We start from the raw sequence: 16247 nt of genomic DNA, 5'->3' as shown, positions 1-16247 counted from the left end.
CAGTGGAGTCTCTTCTCATGAGCCCCACTACTTGTTAGGATGTTTTAATATCATTGTGGTCACCTATAATTCACTGGTCTTCTTTTAACGTCTTTGTATGTAGTAACCTACCCAGGTAACTTAACCTTTCAGTATTCAGAATGAAAACTGAATACTATTGGCTTTAGCAAAATGTCTTTATGTTCAGCTTACCCTGGTGGAGTAAAACAGAGTTCTCCAATTTCTCTGAAACAGTTTTTTTTTTTCCTTTAAGATAACAAAGTGCCATAATGACCAGGCATTATGTGTATTAATTATAACCAAAGGAATACATAGTCTGATTTTATTTCAAATTCTTTTAGAGTAAATTCATTTCTGCCTATTTTATATTCTTACATAGGGCATGTCATCTAAATAGAACCCCCTAAATGGCCACAACATGCTCCTCCTTTTAACTAAAAGGTTGGGGAACTATTGCAGTGGCATTGGTTGCTGGGACTTTTTAAAAGAGCATTTTGGAAGAGTCAGCAACTAGCTGATTTTGCTTAGAGTCCTTTGGGATATTCTTGACTTCATTCAGGTAATAGGCATTCAGTACATATTCTCTGTGAAACACTGGGGTGGGGGAGTGGTACAGGGGTGAAAAAGACTTGACCCCCTGTTTCCAGAAGATGACAGACTGCATCTTCAGGACACTGTGTTTCTCAAAGCACAGCTTCCGCATTGGTGTTCAGCTTTTGCACTCAAGCTGCCCACCTGCTGCAACTTCTATATATCAGGTATCTTTCATTCAAGGGGACATCCTATCTAAACGGAAAACCACAAGATATTTTGTTAGTGTGATGCCTTTCCTTTGTGAAAATTGGCTCCAGTTGTGAAAATGAACATTTTTGCCAGCCTGGGAGCATTGTCTCTCACCTGCAGGAGGGGCCTTTAGGTAGTAACACAGGAATGGATGTTCCAGGCAGTGCAGTGTGATATGAGTGGTTATGTGTGATGAAGGTCAACCCAGTGCCAGGTTGGACCAGGTGCTCTCAAGTTTCAAAGAGAGGAGACAAAAAGGAACACCTAGGAGAGAGGAGTCATGCAAAGCAATCACGCCTCCCAGATGGAGATTCTTAGTGTTGTTGCCAGTGGAATGGAGTGGGACTTTTGCTGCCGCTGTGGAATGAACCATTGTCAAACGGGTGCAGGGGGACGGCAGGTATTTATAGTCTTTTCTCCTCCCATTCCTCTATTCCTAAGGTAGAAGTACTCGTGGTAAGATATTGGGGGTATTATGTTATATGTCGCCTCTGTGTTGACTAAACTTTACTGAATTACAGCTTTGAGTTTGCATAGTGGACAGCAATAGAGAAGAACAAATGCTTGTTGTAGTCTCATTTTCTAAGTTGAATAGTAGGAGTACTGTTTCATTTTCAACATCTCTGAAATTCAGCCAGCTAGTGTCTGGAAAGCACTGTACTTGGGAAAATGTCACATATTCTCACATCAGGCAACTGGAACTATTAGTTGCCCTGTTGAAAATAACATTAAATACTATTTAAAATATAAAGTGAAGTCCAAATCTTTTTTTTCTCCCTTTCATTTTCCCTCTTTCCTCATGCCCTCCAAGTACCAGGCTTTTTTTTTTTTTTTTCATGATTATCAGCACAAAGCATCCCTTTTCTGATGTCTATAAGCCCGATTATTCAAAGCATTACTTGTAAGGATATTCATTTCTGCTCCACCAGCCTTTTCAGCCATTCATCCCATCGAGTTCCCCCTGGTACCTTATGCTGAAGCTTCATAGAACTGCACATTGTTTCCCAAACACACCATCTCTTCCAGGCCTCCTTTCCATTACATACCCTGTTCCCTCTGCAGGGAATGCTGTATCCCATCACTTGCCTGCTTTCCTCTCACCTCCAGCCCATCTTTTAAGATGTGCACCAAATCTAACTTTTACATGTTATATGTGCTGCCATCACAATACTAATCCTGTTGCATATTGATTGTCTACCTGGTCCCCTTTTCTACACACACATAGTAAATATGAACTGCTCAATGACAAGTATTTTGTCTTAGGCTTTTTGTATCTCTGAAATTTAGCACAGGGCTTGGCATGTAATGATGCAACTAGTCAGTGAATCAATAACAGTTTATTTAATGTTTCCTGTGTGCCTGTATTGTAGAAACTAAGACTGCAGGCTAGGGATTTAAAATAAAATACTGCCGTTTATGGGAAAAAAAAACACTATATAGTGGGGAGGAGGGAACAGAAGTAGCTAGGTACTTACTATAAACTAACTCCTTCATATTTTAACATTATAGGCATTTATATAAAAGTATAACTTATGACTCCCCTTCACCCAAGAATCAGATCACAGAAGAGGAGAATGCCTCATGACCATCAGGAAGGGGAGAGGAGACCTAAGGATACTGGGAAGGGAAGGAAAGTTATTGCTGACAGCATTAATTGGAAGAGGTCATAGCATTTTTACAGTAAAACATTTAAAATCTATCATTTTGTTTAGACTTTTTTTTTTCTTGAGCTGCTGACATGTAGTGCTGCCTTCTTACAGAGGAGCTGATTTCTTTGTCACTAAGCCTGGGAATATGATAGTGAATAAATCAGATATTGCCCTGTCCTCTTGAGCTTACAATTTAGTAGGAAAGACAGTGATCAAACAATTAAGTATGAATGATTAATCATTATAATTGTGCAAAAAGCTGCAAAGGAGGAGAGCTTTCTATAATAAAAAGCTTGGTTGTAGGAAGGAATGGATGATTTCTAGCTACAGTTATACATTAATATTATACCTTTTTTATTAATCTATAGACATTTAATAATTCAGCTTTGATCAGATGCAGTCGCATCTGAAAGGGAAGGGGGATAGTATTGGTTTTTTTTGTTTTTTTGCTTTATAACAAATTTAATCAGTTATACATATACATATGTTCCCATATCCCCTCCCTTTTGCGTCTCCCTCCCACCCTCCCTATCCCACCCCTCCAGGCGGTCACAAAGCACCGAGCTGATCTCCCTGTGCTATGCGGCTGCTGTTATACCTTTTTATGCCTATCTTTTGTACTATTGCAATAGCATGTTTTTACTGTCTACCTTCTGTCACTGCTCTTCACTTCAGACTAAAAAATCCCACCTCACAGACAAAACTAAAAATATATTCTACTTGAAGTTATTAAAAATTTCTAAAATCTCTAGAAGGAAAAAGTTCACTCTGTACAAAATAAATAATTCATACCATAATGGTAAATGATGATTTGATGATTTTAAAAAAAATCAAGTCAATGCCAAGCAGTGTTATTATACATATATAGTAAGTACATCAGATAGAACTTCCTCAAGTAGGCTTCTCTGAAAATCTCTCCCACCCCCTCACACACACCACCATAGACACATTGAAGAACTTTTCCTTCACAACATTTATCAGTTTGTGATTGTCATTTATTTGTGTCACTATCTGATTAATTTTCATCATACTCACTGGACTATTAACTCCACAAGAGTGAAAACCATATCTCTTTATCTTCCCATTTTATTTCCAGCATCTAGCATAATAGCTCTCCAAAAAGTCTTTGTTCAATAAATGAATGAATAAATTCTCTTTATTTGTAGACCAAGAGTATCATGAAATTTTTAATACAGTTATTCATAAGCTGTATTCTTAGGAGCATGGGTGTACCACAAGATTTTAAATGGTTCTGAGGCCAGCTAAAAAGGCCAAAAAGTGGGAGGTGGCCCAATTTCTGGAAATCTCCGCCCCTTCCCTGAAATAGTTGGAATAATCCTCCCACTCATTAGCCTATGAAATTACCCAGCCCATAAAAACTAACCACCCCGTATTTCGGGGCCTCTCCCCTCTTGAGATGGCCCACACCCTGTGGAGTGTTTCTCTAAATGGGTTTAGTTTTCTTTTTAAAGGGACAAAAATTAGTCAAATAAGTCTGGGAAATCTGGGTTAAACAAAATCAAACATATATCTTGACTGTGAATATAGTAATATAATATAACCTTTAATATAGTAAGTACTATAAATCTCTGAGAGAGTAAAGGTCTTTAGTATTTGACCCTGAAAGTTGTTTTTATCCCCCCTCAAACTATTATATATATATATACACACACACATATACATATATATATGTGTGTGTATATATATATTTGTATTTATAGTTGCCATATTTGTATCTATATATTTGCTAAATTTGTACTAATATACCCCAGAGGTCTTGCCTTTTTCCACACAGAGAATGAATTCAGAACCTTGAGAATACTTATTTAGCCTTAGTCTATGGTCTTTTAAGCAAGTTTGCAGAATAAGACTTTGTAATAAGATTCCTGAGTTTCTTTTCATCTGTTAATCTTGGAAAGAAGAAAATAAATGTAAAAGTTATATAAAGCTTTAACAAATAGACCTCATACATACATCTCCCAGCCAAAACAACTAGAAAGGAAAGGGCAATACTTTGGCCCATGCCCCTTATCCCATGACTGAGCTGACTACCTCATTTTGGCTAAGATTTGGGAGGGTCTGATTGCTTTAAAATTTAGTTATATATATATATAGCTTAAAATCTGTTTCACAGTCAGGAATACTACCATCAACCCTCACCTGGCAGTTTGGTACCATGAGGAATTTGGTCACTTGGGAATTGATTCATGTGGATGATTTAACACATTTTATCCCTATTAATAGGAAAATAATCCTAAAAATATAAGACTCCAAAGCCAATATTTTCCTTTATAAATGGCAACTTGTTTACACCATAGTTGAAGTCTTGATGGGTGAAGATTGACTGCTGGAGCAGGAGAGCCTAGTGTTAATGAGAATAGGCTCTTTATCATATTGCCCGAGTGCACCCTCTGTTCCTGCATTTCCCTAGAACTCAGTGTTCAGTTCATATAAGCTATTATACTGCATTTATTCTTCTAAAAAGTATTAATAGTTAAGAAAAAGGGGAAGCAAGGCCTAGAACTAAAATGGAGCCAAGAATAAAGCTACTATTAAAAATAGGCATATCATTAAATCTTCATGGATATTTTCCCCTGCCAAGCACACTGAATATGTGTTTGGTGCATTTATTTAATTGAGTCTAAACTACACTTTCTGTGATAGGGTTACTAATTTCAGCCTGTGAGCTTTTAGGCAGGAAAAAAAGATGACTAGTTACCCAAGTAAGTATCTTTAGGATTAAAAATAAACACATGCTACAAAACAGAAATAGAGTCACAGATGTAGAAAACAAACTTATGGTTACCAGGGGATAAGTTGGGGAGGGATAAATTGGGAGATTGGGACTGACATATACACACTACTATATATAAAATAGATAACTAGTAAGAACCTGCTAGCACAGGGAACTCTACTCAGTACTCTGTAATGGCCTATATGGAAAAGAATCTAAAAAAAAAGAGTAGGTATATGTATATGTATAATTGATTCACTTTGCTGTACACCTGAAACTATAACTACTATGTTGTAAATCAACTATACTCCAATAAAGATTAATAAAAAGGAAACACATGCTCAGGATAAATAAAACATTTTCTGATATTAAGACCAAAAAATATTTTCTCCTAAAATTACTTATAAGCAGGGAACTATGTAATGGACTGAGTAATATTTATAACATGCTTTTTAATTTAATGAAACGGCCATATTTTATAGGGTTGTTTCTCTTATTGTTTAGCATAGATCAAAGCTACCATTGGCATGCATTTCTCTGATCTCACTTAGACGTTTCTTCTCATTCTCAGTTTTTGAGTCATTCTCTTCTTCCCAAATTCTAAACCAGTGTTTCTCAAACTTAGCTGTCCACTGTAATCATCTGGGGGCTTTTAAAAATGTAGCCACCTAAGCCCAACACAGAACAATCATATCAGAGTCTTTATGAGTTGGATCTGAGTATCAGTAGTTTTTAGGAAGCTCCCTAGAAGAATGTAATACAGTGAGGGTAACTGAGGAAGACTACTCAAAGCATGGGAATGAGCCTAGGGCTTCACTTCCTGTTCCAGAGTCATTCCCTAATCGATCTTTTCCGGCCTCATAGCTTTAAATACCGCCTGTGTCACCTGTTACTCTGGACCCACATAACCACTGTCCACTTGACAACTCCACTTGGATGGTCAGTAGGCATTTCAAAATTACCATATACAAACCTTCACTCTTAATTTTACTCCCTTAGTCTTCCCTGTCTTAGTAAATGGCACCATCAATTCACCCAGTTGCTCAGGCCATCCTTGACTTCTCTCTCTCACACCTCATGTCTTATCCATTAACAGTCTGTGTCAAATATACCCATGATCTCACCACCTTAACTAATAAGACCTTAGTTCAGACGGCCGTTATCTCACACTATAAAATTTACAAACCAGTTTCCCGCCTCCACCCTTGTCCCATCTCCCGCGTGCAGTTCTGTTTTCTAACTGGTGTGTCTCAATCATCTGTGGCTTCCCATAACATTCAAAACAATAAAACACCAGAATAACATCCGAATTCCTTACTATGATATGCAAGATCTTACATGATCCTACCTGGGCTGCCTCTCCTTACTCATTTTTTACCATTCTTACCTTCATCACTGCCCTCCAAGCCACACCTGCATTTTGCTTTCCTAGAACATGTCATACATGCTCACGTGTCAGGATCTTTGCCCTTGGTTTTCCTTTGGCCTAGAATGCTCGTTTTGGAAGTTATTTACATAATTATTTCCTCACTTCCTTAGGGTTTCTGTCCAAATGTTACCTCCCCAGGCTGTCCCTGACCACCTTATCAAAGTAGCACCTATGCTATTACTCTGTTTACTTACTCTGTGCTTTTTTCTTCATAGCACTTATTTCTATGCAAACTTTTTATTATATATGTATTTGCTCATTTATATATTGTCTATGTTAAATGAATGAGTCCATGATTTCTATTCAGTAAATTTTGGCTGAAACCAGGGGCGGATCTTTTAACTATCTAGAGACAATGGTGATCAAGATTCAGTAAGTCCTTCCTAATATCTTTCTCACAAAAGAGATAGATTGAGATAGATGTTTAAAAGGAGTGAAATTGAAACGGTATTTGAGTAACTAAACGTGAAACCATATTCCTTAGTTGTCATCCACCTAGTGACCCAAGGTGTTTGGAAGATAACTGAAAGACTGATAAACAGCAAATCAAACCAGCCAGGTCTTGACCAGATACCAGATAAAAGTCTGGCCCATTTTAAGCATGAAAAGAAGGCTTAGATCTGAGTACTCTGTAACTCTATCTAAAGTTATTTAAACAAAGAAAAAACAGCTGAAGTTGAAACAGAAAACTTACAGTAGATGGAATTCAGGAGCCAAGAGAGTACAGTATTGTTTTAAGATCTGGGGAAATTATCTCTTGATTATTTTACAAGTGGTAAAACTGAAGCTGAAAATGTCCTTTTTATGTTAGAGACACATGTTTTTTCTGTCAGATGCCGTCTTATTAGTACTACTAGTGTGTTCCAGGTGAGATCTAAAGGCAGGCTTTATCCCTAAGGAAAAAGAAGTGTCATCCAAGATCCCACACTGGCCTCCTGAAAGAGCCAGGATGATAATCCCAGAAATGCTATTCTGCTGACCAAAGTGAAAACATAGTGTTTCTCAGCTCTGATTTTACAACTGTGAACTCCGATGGTTCCTTTCCTTTCTGCTCAGGGCAGAGGCTGTGTAGTGAAGTGACTAGGAGCTTGGCCACTAGAGCTGAACTAAATAAATTTGAATTCTGACTCTTATATAGTTTTATGACCTTGGACAAATTATGGGCTTTTTGTATTTTCTCGGTTTTATCATTTATAAAAATGTAAATAATATTAGTTTCTACCTCATAAAAAATACGCTTACAGTGTTTGGTGAAGATTGTATGAGTTAATACGTGTAAAGTACTAGAACAGTGCTAGACGTGTAGTAAGTTCTTATATAAGAGCTATTTTCATCACATATGTTTTGGCTCTGTGCATTTTGTTTTTTGTTTGTCTGTTTTATGCTTAAAGATGTAATTGAAGCTTATGGTGAGAGAAAGAAATACATGTTCAAATTCAGAATCTTTAGGCCTCTGGAGGCATTTGTCCAAAAATAGAACTCAGGCTTCTCTTATCCATCTAGTGCTATTCTGTTGACAAATACTGAGTTTTCCTTCTTGTGATTTTCCTGGTGATTTTCCTTTAAAACAGACCACGGTATGAGTTAATATATTGGGAATGACTCATTTTTCCCTTAAAAGGTGACAAAGCAAAACCCTACATGTGAGATTCTAGCTACGGTTGGATTTGCCATTTGGCTTCATCTGCTGATACAGGCACAAGCAAGTATGTATTTGAAGATTTGCCTCATAGAAAAGGAAGATGAGACTTGTCCTGCGTTGCTGTGGAAGATAGATCTAGGATCCTGGTAAAATTTGCAAAAAGGGAGACTTTAGCTCTTGTAAGAAAGAACTTTCTAACAGTCTGGGCGAAATAATATGCCTATAATTATTTTTATGGAAAATGATTTTTCAGTTAGAAAGGATAGGAAAAGCATAAGGGAATTGAAGCAGAAGCAAACCAAATTCCTACTCACATCAAGAACCTCTCTCTTAGACCTTTAAGTGCCCCTGTGCTGTTCTTAGCTAGAGTAGATAATGGTTCTCTGTGCCAACACTGTAACTTATACCTCCTTTTAGTGTGGAGTTATCACACTGTATTATAATTCTGATTCACATATCTGTTTTCCATATGAGAGGAGAGAATTGTGTATCATCTCCATCACTTGGCATGGTCCTGGGATTATTTCTTGATTGTCGAATAAATGAATGTAGGGAATGGCTGGAAATGTCTGACAAAAGTAAATTCCTCATTTAGGTAATTTTAACAAAAAAAATGATACTCTAAAATGAATCATATTGTGTTGTTTGTCTTAACATTTTTAAATAGAAAATATTAATTTCCTCAAATTTTAATTGCCAACAACTCTTTGCTACACTCTTCAAATTTGCATAAATTACAGAGGTAATGATAGCCTAGAAAACTGTGCAGGTGGCTCCCAGTGAACAAGTCTTGATTGACTGTGGACTTTTATATAGTAAGAAGCATATCTTGCCCAGCAGCTAATTATTAAGTTCTAACAGAACTCTATATTCTGGGAGATAGGTTCTAAGTCTTTTATTCTTATTATATCTTACAAACATGATGTAAAGCACTGGGCACAATGAAGTTGCTTAATACTTCTTATAAAGCATTTTTTAACATCTTTATCAGAGTATAATTGCTTTACAGTGGTGTGTTCGTTTCTGCTTTATAACAAAGTGAATCAACTATACATATACATATATCCCCATATCTCCTTCCTCTTGTGTCTCCCTCCCATCCTCCCTATCTCACCCCTGTAGGTGGTCACAAAGCATTTTTATCTGGGTTTGTGTGATAGAAAAATTAAGCCTGAGCCCAGGCTCTTATCATACTCACAATATGAGGATAAAACTGAGTGAGGGAAAAAGTCATCTGAGGGTCAGAGGTATATACATCATTTTATGGAGTAGCTGCTGTAACCTGTTGGTTCTGATTACCCTAGGGAAAAATTTGAGGCGCTAGAAATGACTAGGTGCAGCAAGCCATAGGATTCGTTGAACAAAAGTAATGGGGCACCAGAATTGAAAACAGAAATGACAAGAATTTTCACAACACCAAGTAAGACAGGTTAAATAAGAGTATAGTTAGGATATCTAGTTCTCAGAACGAGGAACAGGTATCAAGGGGCAAAGGCAGAAGCATCTGAGGCATTATTTGAACACATTTGCTCTTAACTCCCTTAGCTCAACTCTCTTTTGCTATCATCATCCAGTTTAATGAATAGCAGGCTAAAAACCTTCCCATTGTTTGATAGCACAATAGTCAGAAACTGATCAATCAAGTCTAAATAAGACTTTGATATTTCCAAGGGTATTCCTAGCCAAACTCACTTAGGAGTAAAACAATTTAACTAGATATTATTATTGAAGGAGTGGAGTTATCTAAAAGATCTCTCCATGCTGATTGAAATTCATCTCAATATTTTTTCTTTTGCTTGAAGCTTTACAGATTGTTGATTATATGTGTATATAACTCACTGGATTATGTATAGCTCAGTTCTTTGATGAAATCATCAGTAATGATGAAGTGGGAAGTTTTGGTTTTTGCAGGAATTTAGGAGGCTCTCATTTGGAGCAAGAGAATGCTTGAGTGGGCTGCTAATGTATAAGGGGAACGTTCTAAATATAGGAGAACTGTATTAAGATAGAGATGGGAGGATGCTTCATAATTTTGGTGGCTTGGGATGGTTCTAAACATATACTCTACATTTGTTGATTATTTATAGCAAGTGAAAGAAAGAGAAAAAACAAGGGGAACTCATAGACTTTTACTCTAAGTAACTGGGCAGAAGGTGGTACCATTACATGAAATGAAAAAGACTGCTGTATCAAGTTCAAAGAGTTCCCTCTCATTGTTCTTCCTATTCAAAGATTTCCTGGTTTTCTCTTTTATTTTTCCATATTAACTTTAGAATAAAATTATATTCATCTAGAAAAAATCAAAATACTATTTTTTATTATAGTTGTATTAAATGTATAATGAATATAGGGGGAACTGTCATCTTTATGATGTTGAATCCTACTCAAGAATATTGTTTGTCTTAAAACCATGACTAGTTCCTCAGTCTTAAATCTTTTGGTGTTGTTCTAGAGATGTCCTTTTACCATATAGATTTTACACATTTCTTGTTAAGTTTACTTCTGAGTATTTTATTTTTGTATTGCTATGATAATGGGGATGAAGAAATTTCATTATATCGTCTTACATGTTTTTGTATATGATAGTATTTATATCAACTTTAAAAATAAAATAGCCATTTACCATACCTGCAAGATGAGTTTATTTGGGAATAGCCAGAGGAATTACAGTTTGGGAGATGCAAGCTATGGTGGCCCATAGGCAAATCCAGAGAACAAAGGAGGGGAGCTTACTTTTATAAAGAGAAGGGCGGGGTGTAGTTTGGAGGGACTGTTCTAAACAAAAGTTTACTGGAGGAAAGTAAGAGTTCAGGGTGGCAATGGCTTCTCATTGGCTGGGCTGTTGCTGGGCAAGGAAAATCTTCCTTCCTGAAATAGAAGACTTCCTCTTGTTTGGTAAAGCAAGATTCAGTTCTTCCCACGGGGCATGAAAATAGAGGCAAGTGCATGCAAACGATGGAAAGTGATAGTAGTGAGCGCACCTTCTACAGGCCCTCTCAACTCTAATTTTAGTTGAGGTTTTCTTTAATTTTCACATTTATTTCTATATATTCATTTTTACTTGGCTAATTTATTGAATTCCCTCCTTATAATGTTACAGTTTTTAGGCTTAGTTATTATAAACATTTTAACATTTATGTTTATTAATTTTTTTCTAATATCTTTTGTTTATTTTATTGTTCTTTATCTAACATTTTAAGTTAAATGATTGATTCACTCATTTTTAAATTTCTATTTTATTTATATAATAATTTAAGTCTGAATTTTCCTCTAAGCTTTGCTTTATTTATATTTTATAGGATCTAATCTGTAGTACTTTTACTATAAATGTTTCTAGAAATTCTGCAATGTTGTTTGTGTTTTCCTTTTGACTCAAGGATTGTTCAAAATAGTATTAAAATTTTTTTCCAATGGAAGGGTTTTTCAATTTCTGATTTTGTCAATACTTATAACTTTATTGATTTGTGATCAGAGAAAATATCTATAGTTTATCTAGCTATCTACTTTTTGGTATTAATTACTTTTTTTGTTGTTGCCAAAGTCATATCATTAAAAATATATTATTTGGGCACCTGAAAGGAAAATATATGATCTACTTTCAGAGTTTAATATATTGTAATCAGATATATATCATTAATTATGTTGCTTATATTTTCTATACCTTTGATCTGTAATGGATTGATAAAGGTTAATTGAATTCAACAAATTCAATGTGTTTCTATTTCTCCATGTATCTCCTGTAATTTCTGTTTTATGAACTGATTTCTTTTTTATTTGTTACATATATATTTATCATTGTCGTGTCTTCATTTAAATCACACCTTTGCATTATAATATGTACCTTTTTATCCTATTTGATAAATTTGCTGATTTCTCCTTATTTGATAATAAGAGCATCATTTTTTTTGGTTAGTCGTTTTCCTGTTGTATGTTTGCCCACCTTTTATTTTCAACATTTCTGAACAGCTTTGTTTTAGATGTGTTTTATATAAAGTGTAGAACTAGACTTTGTGAGTCAATTTTAATATATTATTCTTTTAATAGATAACAGAAAAATTTATGTTTATTATTATGGTAAATATATACAGTCTGAAATGTCATATTATCTTCTGTTGTTTTTACAGTTTTTGTTTTCTTTTTATATTTTTTCTTTTTTGTATATAGTTGTTTTATTATTTAGGAAGATTTAGGAAATTAATAATTATAACTTTATACACTACTCTTAGTTCTCTATTTCTTTATATGGTATCTATTGATACTCTATTAGAAGAAATGATAAAATGTTTCCTTTTCCTTCCATGATTCCATTTCTTTTGTCTCCTACCTGATATTTGCCAATTAAAAATTATCTTTGTAGGGTGTTTACCTTATACTTTTAAATATTCTCATATTTCTATTATTTGATTGGTCAGCTTTAAATTATATCTGTTCATTCTATTCATTAAATATAAGGCAATCAGCAAACTTTCTCAGTTTTGTCCTTCCTATTCTAATTTTATTAGTTGCACCAATTCTACCTAATCAGAGCAAATAGCATTTAACATTTTGTCTATCACCCCAATCCTCACACTTTTTTGCCTTAATTTTGTTATTAAATATATTCAAAACACTCCAATAGTCCTTTTGCCAGTTTCCTCAGATATATTTTGATTCATTAAAGTTCATCTTTTAGCACATTCCTCCAGAAAAACTCATGGGAGCAATATTTCCTGTGTTCTTTCAATTTCAAAATTGTTTGCAAACTTTAATCTTGGAAGACAATTTGACTGGATATGAAATCCTCGCTCCCAGTTTCTTTACATGGGTCTCTTGTAGGTATTGCTCTGCTGTTTTCTGGAATTGAATGTAAAAATCTGAATTTTTTGCCTGGTTGCTCATAGGATTCTTTTTTTAGTCTTTAAAATCCAGCAACTTTACTGATATGTGTCTCACTGTTGACTATTATAGGTCAATTTATATGAACTCAAGTCTTTTTTCCCCATTTTGTATGACTCTAAGTTCTTATTTTTAAAGTGTTTGGCATAGTGTTTGGTCATAATGTTCAACTTTTCCATAACACCATTTTTCTCTTGAGTTTATTACTTTGTTGTTAAATTTAAAATTTTCTTTGTTTTTTTTTTTCCTTGGGTCTGCCACTTTTAAAATGTATCCTTTTATTTACTTAAAAATTTGCATATAGTAAAATTTACTCATTTTTTGGTGTATAGTTCCATGACTTTAGACAAATGCATATAGTCATGTAACTACCACTAGAATCAAAATTCCCCTGGGCTGATTCTTATATAGTATCCTTTTACTGATGCTGTGTAAAATCCTTTTTAAAATTATTTATCATGGAATGAGCTGGATTGTCTTGGATCTTCTCTTTGCAGGGTGCTTCTGTTAGGGTTTGGGGAGGACATGCTGAGCAGCCTTCAGATTCTTCCTTCACCACTTTCACAGAGTCAAACTACTTCCTGTTTGAATGGCTCCTCTGAGTCTTTGTGTTACTACCCACTGTGAACTATGCTAGGTCCAAGAGGGCTTCTTCTGCCCTTATTCCCACATTTTCTGCTACAAATAAAAGAGATATATATTGCATTTTATGTGATCCCTTCACCTTCAGGAAGTATGTTTTTGTAGTCATTTCCAGAGATCTGCCACTGCTGGCCATCTTGTTATTCTCTGAACTTCTTTCTGCCTTTCTCCCTGTGTGGTATCTACTAACTCTGCTGATCCTGGGTAACTCTTCCATGTTTTTGGAGTCTGTGTACAATATATCTTCTAGTTTTGCTAAAAATTGTGCAGTTTTTGTTGTTGTCATTAACTGTGTAGCATTTGCATGTTATCTGGGAGGAGAAGAGAGACAATACTGTCTCACATGGCCCTGTTCTTACTGGAAGTCCTTCCTTTGACTTCCCTCATCACTGCCTTTCCCTCATTCCCCTTCCTTGGCTCACACATTAAGCACTGGAATCCCTCATACTGCTAACCTCTCTTATTCCTACATCTCTTTAATTAAAGCATGTATGAATACTTCCTGTTATATCCTAGACCTCATCATCATTTTCTAAACATATAATTTCAAAGTTGGTCCATTTTTTCCTGCTATCCTTTTGGCTTGGAATGCTCTTTTATTCTTTCCCTGTTTAGTATCCTCTTGTCCATACTTTATGACCTAAAAATGTATATTAACTCCTTCAGGAAACCTTCCTTGACACCTCCTCAGGATGACGCAGAATTAATCTCTCACCTATGCTTCCACAGTACATTGTGCCATTTTTAGTGCACTTATTTTTTTGTTTTCAATATTTACATGTTATAAAGCCTGTGAGTATCCCCTGCATCTATGTATTGACCTGTCAATACAGAACTTTCAAATCCTGGGTTTCTAGGACTCTGCTTACAACTCTCCTATGATGGTCAGCACATACCTTCATTTATCTCATTTGATTTTCCACTGTTCAATTGAGGGGTACAATATTTTGAGTCATCTAGATTTCCTTATCTAGCTTTTGCTTGCTAAGTGATTTGATAATTTCAAAGCAATTTTCCTATTCTTAGGATGTAACTGGAACTCCTCTAGAATTGGAACATTCACAAATTAAAAAAAACCCTCAGTAATCATTAATGGAAGTTATTCTGCATTCCAGGTGATGCAACTGTGACAATAGCTCACAGATATACTCCCAAAGAACAACTGAAGATCCATACTCTGCTGGCAGATGTTATCGTAGTAGCTGCAGGTAAGTCTTTAGTGGCTGTTATTTGGTGAAATGTCATCAGCAGACTAATTCCTGCCCTAATTGCTGACATGTCTATAAGAACAGCTTCTTGGGAGACTTAGGTATATGTAGGACTGACTTCCATTCTGTCTCTTGGCAATCATCATATTGGTCCATTATGCCTATGTTAGCATTCACCACTTCATTGTGGAAAAACAAAACAGCCTTTGGAATGACAGATTAAGCACAAGAATAAATGTGTACTTTGACAGTTACTTTGACAGACATGATTGGTTCTAAATATGAATAAGTTATGGGGAGACTGATAGGAAATGCTGTTGAAAGAGTAGCCAGGGCTAGCTCACATAGGACCTTGTAGACCCTGTAAAGACTTTCATATAAGCCAAAGATGGCTGTGAGCAGGAGATTGACATGATCTGGCTTATGTTTTTAAAATATTACTCATACTGTGTCAAGGGGAATAGAGTCTAGAAGAACAGGAGTAGAAACAGAGAGAACAGTTATTGCACTTCTACTTAATGGATCTAGGTTTTTCCTTAATTTGTTTTATAATCAAACATACAAAGTAATTCTACCCTTCATTTCTATCTTTACTCTTGCCACATAGCATTTCTACATTGCAGATAATTGTGACTCTTCTTGTTTTATCCAAGACTTGAATGGGAGCATTTTTCATTTTGTTTATCAATTAGATGTTATTGGTGATTTCTAGGCTTTACACTTGATTTGCTGAGTATTTACAAACTATGAAGGGAGGGTAAAAGTTCCAGAAGAAATTGAGTTTGATGAAAAGAATAATAACAGTTTAAATTAGTTTCAACCAAGTTTAATTCACTTTTTATTATAATATAGGCCCTTCTCTGAAAGTCAGAATATATATGTGATGATTCCAGGTGGAGTAATTTGCCTCTTCATAGAGTAAAAATAGAAATATTCCCTTTTCAAGAAGTCACCAGTAATCTGGTAAAGCTAAGCACATTTCCCATTTTTCTGAGAAATTATATTCAGATGATATCAAGTGCAAATTTTTGAACTGGGTTGACATAAGTAAGACATCAGATGTTTAGAGAGCCAATACAATTTTTCAGACCACAGGTCAACATTAAGTAAAATACTGCTGCAGCAGCTGATATATTCACAGAAGACAAATATTGGGTTGGCCAAAAAGTTCATTACGGCAAAGCCTAATGAACTTTTTGGCCAACCCAATGTTATGTTGACTTCTTTTTATTTATTTATTTATTTATTATTTTTTTTTAATGTTTATTTATTTATCTTCTTATTA

At 35.2% G+C, this 16247-nt stretch overlaps 1 protein-coding gene across 2 annotated transcripts in view; it reads left to right on the top strand.

Moving 5' to 3' along the window:
* MTHFD2L (methylenetetrahydrofolate dehydrogenase (NADP+ dependent) 2 like) overlaps positions 1 to 16247 on the top strand; it is a 137184-nt gene that overhangs the window by 48672 nt on the left and 72265 nt on the right. For both annotated transcript variants that reach the window (XM_082602905.1, XM_082602906.1), the window contains exon 6: positions 14870 to 14962. In XM_082602905.1, the coding sequence (XP_082459031.1) occupies positions 14870 to 14962 (93 nt within the window). The remainder of the gene's footprint in view (positions 1 to 14869; positions 14963 to 16247) is intronic.

Source organism: Mesoplodon mirus (genome assembly GCF_964341445.2).
Source record: "Mesoplodon mirus genome assembly, chromosome: 2".
Lineage (NCBI taxonomy): Eukaryota > Metazoa > Chordata > Mammalia > Artiodactyla > Ziphiidae > Mesoplodon > Mesoplodon mirus.
Note: the sequence above shows the minus strand (reverse complement) of the source record. Positions and strands in the feature narration are given on the sequence as shown.